The sequence below is a fragment of the Rhodamnia argentea genome, chromosome 10 (genome assembly GCF_020921035.1).
Source record: "Rhodamnia argentea isolate NSW1041297 chromosome 10, ASM2092103v1, whole genome shotgun sequence".
NCBI classification, from domain to species: domain Eukaryota; kingdom Viridiplantae; phylum Streptophyta; class Magnoliopsida; order Myrtales; family Myrtaceae; genus Rhodamnia; species Rhodamnia argentea.
Window position 1 is genome coordinate 16,899,080 of NC_063159.1, and position 8,210 is coordinate 16,907,289.

Genomic DNA, 8,210 nt, shown 5'->3' on the forward strand with positions numbered 1-8,210 from the left:
GCCGTCAGCTTGAGGGGGAGTGTTGGAGATCCCGATTGAAGATTTGATTGAACTGATTGAAGATTGTGCTTGGAGATTGACATTGATTGATTCTGTATTTTAGGAAGATAAAAATCATGTATATTTACTTCCTCTTTTCTTTCTCTTGTCAATACTATAAATGTACAATCGTTACAATGCATAATAGATGAAATACACAGAATAGTTTTCCTCGGGTCCTTGTTCTTGTTCATTCCTTTCATAATCGGCCCTTAGAATCCAAGTGCTCCTTAAAATCCATAATTCGATCTTAAACCGAATTCCCTCTCCTATTTCATATTTTGCACTAGATCACTCACCCTCCAAATTCAGAACATCACATATGGTCCGACCATACACGACCTTCGGTCAAGCAAAGGAAATAAATGGAGTGGGCCAAAGTGCGGTTAAATGGGCTTGATCTAGTAATTTCAATTGAGATTAGCGTCTCCCGTTCAGCAACCAGTCCATTAGTCATAATTAGAGGTGTCAAACGGGGTGAATCGGATTGGATTGAATATGGTCCGACCGACACTAACCCATTTAACCCGTTTTGACTCATTTTTACGCAGTACAAATTTAACGACTCATACTTGACTCGTATTGCTTAAACACTTCTATATTTAACCAAACCATAGAATTCTTCTTTCTTTTAATTTGATAAACAAAAATTGTATTGCTAAAATACTTTCATGCAACGTAAATTTCATGAAATTTTTTTTAACATTTTTATTTTATTTTTTTTTATTTTTTATTTGATTTTTTTCCCTCCGGCGATTGGTGGATGACGAGGGACAACAGTCGGCAACGACATTCCACCTCTTGAGCCGTTTTTTCATTTTTTTAGTATTCTTTTTTTTTTTCATTTTTTACTTTTACAATAAAAAAAAATAAACTAATATACTCAAGGCCCATGGACCCAAGCCAAGTCAAACTCACTTAATTTTTTAGATGGGTCGAAATTGGGATCAACTGTATGACTTATTTTTCACCAATCTGATTGAACTTTAACTTTTTGGACTCATTTTCATTTGGGCCTTTAAAAATTTATAACCGATATACAACTCATTTATACAAAATATGAGTCGGGAAATGGGTCATGGACCCATATTGACGGCTCTAATCTTAATCCGATCAAAATGCAATTTATGTTCACCCAATGTTACTAAATAGAAAGTCCTAACATGCAAATTCAAAATTGTTTAGGGGTGAGGGTCGATCCATAGATTGAATCACTGTTTACATGTTCTTAGGATCAAGAAGAGAAATAGCCTCTCTTCACAACAATGGAAATGTAAGTTTGGCGCTCAATTTCGATACTAAACGGTTGACGACGTTAGCTTCCTTGAATATATGACGTGGCCACAGTGTCTTGGAAGAAATTGTGAGATTTTATGGGACATCTTCCAAGTGTTCCAAAATCCCCATGAGTCGCAAGGCATGCTCAAGCTGCAATGCGATAAGCATTTGCAAAAGTCAAAGTCTGCGTTAATTAGAAGAACAAGCAAATAAATGCAGAGCAGATAACCTCTATATACCGCAATGAAGAGCTTGTTCCGTTTACTCCTTCACAGAAACTCAAAAACAATCGCAGAGTTAGTAGAGCTTCAAAGGAGAACATGGCGGATCGTGCCACTCAAAAGGTACGTAATTCATTCGTGTGTTTATGTTCTTAGAACTCTGCTTAGAGCGTAGATTAAGAAGCTAGTTTTTCTTCTTCCTTTTTTCTTTTGAATCTGTTTTATTCCAATTGTTTTCTTCCTAATTCAGTACAGGGACAACGAATAGCCACATCAAGAAAGTTTTTGACTCACACAAGAGATTTCACATTTTGTTCACTTTGTTTAAGCTGCTCGTCATTGCGCATTTCAATTCGCAGCGTATCGAGGAGCTGAGCCACGCGGTTCAACAGTTTTTTATCATTTACGAAGTCGTCTACCTTATAGCATTGATCGAAGTGACCGGACCGGCGAGTCGGACACCAAAATATACCGGTTCTTACACATCGTTTTAGAGTCTCTCGGTTCCGTGTTGCTTCTGTGGACGAGCTCATCTCGGGCCATGTGAGTGGTCATCAATATGTGCTTGCTAGCGTTTGCTTTGGCATGTCTGCTTGCTCAAGCTTCTGACCGTTTTCAAGAGATTGTTCAGCTATTCGACGATGCATCTGAAGTTCAGTTGGATTCTTGAATCATATTGTACTTGAGTATAAATCTTGTTGTATGACATTTGTAATAGATACTTCTGATTTCAACAATTTATTTTGTAGGTGCATGCATAATTTTAGGTCAATCTTCATAGTTATATGGATAATTATGAAGCGTGAAAAAATATCACACAAATTTTTTTAGCAAAAAAGTTATAAACTTATTGTAATTATATCAATTAAAAAAAAAAATTTCACAAAGCTTTTGGTGCGAACTTTCCCAAGTGCCTATGAAAAATCATGTGGTGCAAACTTCCACGAGAATTAATTCAAATAAACTTTCGTGCGAACTTTACCTTGCAATTAGTGAGAATATTCCTAAAAACCAATTCACCAAGCTTTTGGTGCGAACTTCGTGCAAAGTTTCTCAAGTGCCTATAAAAATCACTTGGTGCAAACTTACATGGGAACTAATTCAAATGACTTTTCATGTGAACTTTACCTTGCAATTGGTGTGAACATTCCCAAAAACCAATTTACAAAGCTTTTGGGGCGAATTTCGTGCGAACTTTCCCAAGTGCCTATTGAAAATCACTTGGTGCAAAATTGCATGAGAGCTAATTCAAACAACTTTTCGTGCGAACTTTCCCTTGCAATTGGTGTAAACATTTCAAAAAATCAATTCGCAAAACTTTTGGTGCGAACTTCGTGTGATCTACGTGCTTGTCAAAAATCACATGGTGCAAACTTGCGTGAGAACTAATTCAAACAACTTTTCGTTTGAACTTTCCCTTATAATTGATGCGAACATTCCAAAAATCAATTCACAAAGTTTTTCGTACAAACTTCATGCAAACTTTCCCAAGTGCCTATCACAAATCTCTTGGTGTTTTGGAATATTAGCACTAATCTTTTGTGGTTGTGCCAATTCAGTCATTTCGGCCAACTTTGGCTGGCCGGCCCTAAAGTAGATGTCGATCGGCGCCGACATGGCTAATTTTTAATATAATTTTAATATTTTAAGTATTTTCTTTGTTTCTTTTTTTTTTCTCCTTTTCATTTTGGACTTCCCCCTTTTTCTTGTCCTTTTTAATTTCTTGACCGATTGCTTCCCTTTTATATTTGCTTGGTCGACATCTTTTTAACATCGATTTGATATCAAGACAAATTTGGGTATCTTTCTCCACCATGGAATATTCGGACGTCCACAGATGACAGAAAATTTCATGATGGGCTTGATTCGCGGGCTCAAGCTCGAGATATATTTTTAATAATATTTAATTCTCTCGAAAGTGATTATGGATTAGAAAAATAATATTCTTAAAAAGATATCTACGCCAATCACATACTGGATATATACAAATCAATCCGAGATTTCACCTCACGTCCCTCGATAATAAGTACAATAATGAGATTAATGGTTGGCAAAAAGCAATGATTGAAACTAAATGATAACCTATATACCCAATTTTGTACTATATATAAGCTAATTACATGAAATATGAAATGGTAATGGTGTTGGACCATGAAGGTCACAATGTTCAACTCCTGGTAGTGCTCATGTATGGCTGCCCTTGGCCTTTGGATCAGATAATCACACCACGACCACAAGCACCAAAGGAAGAAAATATCTAAATTTTTCCCCCAGTTAATCGCCCAAAGCACGTGGATGCCAACCATCCTACGTGGCATGATTGACGCTAACGTGAATAATTTTTATTTTCCTTTTTTCTTTATTTTCCGTTTCTTTTTTGTGCTTTACTTTTTTTATTGGTTGTGGGTAGGCATGGGCTATCGGCCCGGCCTCGCTAGATCAAGCAAGGGCTTTGTAACCCTTGCCTGTGGACGGTAAGGGTTGGCCAACGGCCCTTGTAGAACAAATGTTCACGACGCCCAGATTGAGCGAGGGCTTTACTTGCATGGAACAGAACTAATGTTCGTATCAATCACTTTAATGCTGGCAATGCAAGAGGTCTCGCCACCGGAAGTCCTGTGGATCTATTTAAGAGCAGATCTTGGTTTGAGTAATCTCTACATTTAGGTATAACCTAAAGTTTGACCTTGAGTTAATTTCCTCATTATAGATTCCCGTTATTCCCAAAAGGGGTCCCCCTAGATATAATCGTCAGACTTCTTAGAATGGCCTTCCATGCAAGTTTAGCAACTTGTTAAAGAACGTTCATTAAAACTGAATTCAATAAAGAAGCGATACAACCGCATCTCTCGCCAAATAAACAAAACACATTATTGAATCAATCAGATGGATCACTTGGGAGAAATCTGGATGGGCATCCCGTGGACGGGGAACGGGAGAGGGTCCACGGTGATCGGCTCGTCAGGATGGATCAAGGACCAGTCGTAGCGGGTCACTACGTGGTGCACGAGCACCAGGATGTTCATTCTTGCTAACTGGTACCCAGCACAGACTCTCGGCCCTCCTCCGAAGGGCACGTACACGTACGGAGGCTTCGGTTCGTTGAACCGGTCCGGGTTGAAGCTCGTTGGGTCTGGGAAGTGTTCCGGGTCGTAATGCGTCCCGTAGGTTGTCCACAGCACCTGAAATTAGAGTGACACAACAGGACATAAAGTCGGTATTTCCACAAGTATGTAATACCTTAGTGTGATTCTCGTCGATTTAGTTCCTTCAGTCAATACGAGTGTTCCGGATTCGTGTAACTGTGTACGGCATTTTTCGAATATCCTAACCGAGACGGAGCAATATCTAGGCAGGGAAAGTTGACAATATGAACAAGTGGGCTTATTTTAATACGACTTCGACCGCCATATGATAAATCAAGTTAAGGAAGATGCAGATGACTTCGTCGCCATGCACGCGCGTGACGAGTGCATGACGACTTTAATTTTAATTAACAAGCGCGCATGTGCCCTGGACATTCTCTTTTCAAAGCAACTTCAATCATATGAGCACGGTCGGCGTACAAAGATATTTTCAAGCTCAATTAGGTCAATTTCAATCTTCAGTAAAATAAACTGTGGCCGGTGTTCGACTCGGTCTATATTATTCGACGTATTGGCATATGGCGTTAATAGGTCGAGAAGGGTATGCTACATTGCCACTAATTGATCCTTCAATTGAAAAAGGAGTTGTGTCAAGGGTTTCAAGATTCAATCTAGGGCTTTCGATATGACAATATCAACTCTTTTCTTGTTTGACCATCACGGTACGTTCCTTTGACAGATGAATAAGTCGCATAGATGCATTTAAAGTTGATTAGTTCTAATTGCACGAGCATAAATCAAGCTCAAGTTATCGATTGATACATTGCGATTGGATTAAAAAGTTACGTACCTTCCATCCTTTCGGGATGGTGAATCCTTCATACTCGATATCGACGATGGCTTTCCGGAAAGAGCCGAAGATGGGAGGGAACAACCTTATGCTCTCACGAGCAACCTTCCATGTATAACTCATCTTCTTAATATCTTCGCCATTGATGTCCTTCCCCTCTCCCTTTCCGCTCTTGAGATCCATATGTTCTGCACAAGAACAAAGCTGCCTAATTTTTAATACAAAATACTAAAAACCCAAGAGAAAATTTTAATAACGTAATCCCATATTTTTAATGCAATGTCATGGATTGAAATCCATCTCAGATATCAACAGTCACTACCCTAAGTTCTGTGACCTAGACTTCACCTCTATAAAGAATTAAAGACTATTCACACTAGAATGAACATCATAAAACAGACGACAGATTTTCACCTTTTAATAGCAACTGATAGCAATTTGGGTGGTGAGCCAACATTCTAAAGGTCATGGCGATGGCAAAAGAGGTGGTGTCATGAGCTGCAAACACCATTAGAACTATGTTATCGATCACCTCCTCCTCGCTCATCTCGCCCCGCAGCATCGCCGCCACGTACCGCGGCAGCAGCAGTGCCCCTCCCTCCTCATTCCCGCCTCCACCTCCTCCTGAATTCTCCCTCTCCCTCTCCATCTCCTCCTCCTTCTTCCTCACAATCCTCACCAACATTCTCTCTATCTCCTTCCTCGCTCTCACTGCTCTCGAGAACCTAGTCCCCGGGACCGTAACTGCTGGCGTGAAGACTCCCTCCAAAATCCTCTCAAATATTTCCAGCATTCCCATCTCCACATCTATCCCTAACAAACATTCGAACACAACGTGGAATGTCAAATTTTTGGTGAAGTGGTAAAGGTTGATCCTCTCCTGGCCACCCCAGTGAACATCTAGGTGGCGTTGTACTATTTTGCTCAACTTTGGCACTAAATACTCCGCTGAGGAGCTACCGAGGCTAGAGGAGATCAGTCCATGGATGTGGCGGTGGCGCTCGCCTTGCTTTCCCATAATGGAGTTCTTGCCCATGAGCTGAACTGAAGAAGAAGGCCACGAGCTTATCACCAGCTTGAACTCATTGGACAAGAAGAACCGGTTTGCTTCGGCCCCACTTACAATCACCGTCGGCGACCCCAACAATCTTGTTTTGAAGATCTTGCCATGTCTCGCCATTCGAGGTTGGACAAAGTCCTCGAATAGCCGGTTGGCTTGCTGGGCTCTGTAGAAATCCATGGTTTCGCCGAGCCACGGGACGCCCATTTGGCCCGGGGGTAGTTTGTGCCTGATGTTGACACATTTTTGCTTGAGTTTGAGAAGGAGGAACAAAGGTGCTAGGGCTAAAATGAGAGTGAAGAGCCAAGAGGAAATGAAGTTGTTAATCTCCATGGCCAAGAAAGGGTGCGGACTATATGTTTGAGAGCTTGGGAATTTATACTTTGCTGTGTGGTTATCGTGATGGTAGGAAGGATGTGGGTCTTTATATAGAGGTGATGTCCCACAGGTTGAGGCATGAAATGTCATAAAATAATTTAACAAGTTGATATTACAAGAAGTCAGAGATAACTATTAATATCTAAGAGGCACACTGAATTAGTTATTAATTTCATAGCACCATGTTTCAATTTGTCCAGGGGAGATGCATTGCATAGCACCATGCAACTCTCTTTTAACTTTGCAAAAATGAGCCCAAGCAATCATCAGCTCAACTCCGTCGTACCTACTAATCAAATAATCGCACTCAAATATCATATCGAAATATAGATATAGCGAAGCCTGCACTATTCTCAGAAGAAAAACACGCAATCTCACTCATCTTTTGTATTATTTATTCGACTCTGCCCCAATGTTCTATTCACAAAAGGCCAACATTACAATTTTTCGGTGACTATGTGAATAATAGTAGGTTGTGAGGCACAAATACTTAAAAGATTGGACCCCACAATAATCTTTAATTAATTAATATTTTTTTTCGTGGCTCAAAATAGTTCGATAGTCATTCAACAACTATCATACAATCCTCTTCACAAAAATTAGTTTATGCGCTTTCTTTTTCAAAGGAATAACTCGTTTTCACTAAGTTGACTTGATTAAGAAGGGATTATCAAACCAAAGTAATGATTAAGTAGCACCAACCCTCGAGCATGCATGTGCTCTTACGCGTACTACTTAAACATTACTACACCGCCCTTCGAGATTTCAACCAGCCTCATTCCTCACCATATTGTATCTGGAAACCCTAGCTTATTTTAAGAAGCAAGATATTACACAGATTCTCTAAGCCGCCCATGGTCAATATGGTTCCATATTCAAATGGCCGGAGGATCCCTAGATATCTGGTTTACAGAAATCCACTTGACTTTTTATTTTTATTTTTTATTCCTCGTACTTGGGAATTCAAACGCTAGAAACGGAATCTATTACAGCGCCTATAGTAGTCGGCTACAACAAGAGAGGGAGGGAGAGATAATCTAAGGTCTAATCCAGTTTTAGGAGCTAATGAGAGGGCATGTGAATAATGATTTGATGCACCGCCTGAATCTTGTCAAGTTGGGTAGGACACAGGGATACGATGCACCGGCTGAATCTTGTTTTAAGGTTTTTAACTTTGAGGAGAATTATGTTTGTATGCTTCTCGTGACTTGGCGTGTCGGGGAAAAGATGATGAGAAATCCCATGATACAGATGGACTTTACTTTCTTTACTCAATGGGGGTAATTCTCTCGATGGTT

General features: G+C 40.0%; 1 protein-coding gene across 1 annotated transcript; it reads right to left on the minus strand.

Annotated features, from left to right (window-relative positions):
* Positions 1-4,429: 4,429 nt before the first annotated feature.
* Positions 4,430-6,867, minus strand: LOC115731185 (taxadiene 5-alpha hydroxylase). The gene is made up of 3 exons (XM_030661274.2): positions 5,889-6,867; positions 5,475-5,662; positions 4,430-4,720 (listed from the first exon to the last, which is right to left on the minus strand). Exons 1-3 carry the CDS (start codon positions 6,865-6,867, stop codon positions 4,430-4,432), a joined length of 1,458 nt encoding a protein of 485 aa, XP_030517134.2.
* Between the last annotated feature and the right edge of the window lie 1,343 nt (positions 6,868-8,210).

What these genes read in the sequence shown, in the direction of transcription:
- LOC115731185 (XM_030661274.2), bottom strand. Translation starts at nt 6,867, where the DNA reads ATGGAGATTAACAACTTCATTTCCTCTTGGCTCTTCACTCTCATTTTA. An exon ending in CTATCAGTTGCTATTAAAAG is followed by an intron (nt 5,663 to 5,888) that starts GTGAAAATCTGT and finishes GTTCTTGTGCAG; the next exon opens with AACATATGGATCTCAAGAGC. An exon ending in CCATCCCGAAAGGATGGAAG is followed by an intron (nt 4,721 to 5,474) that starts GTACGTAACTTT and finishes CTCTAATTTCAG; the next exon opens with GTGCTGTGGACAACCTACGG.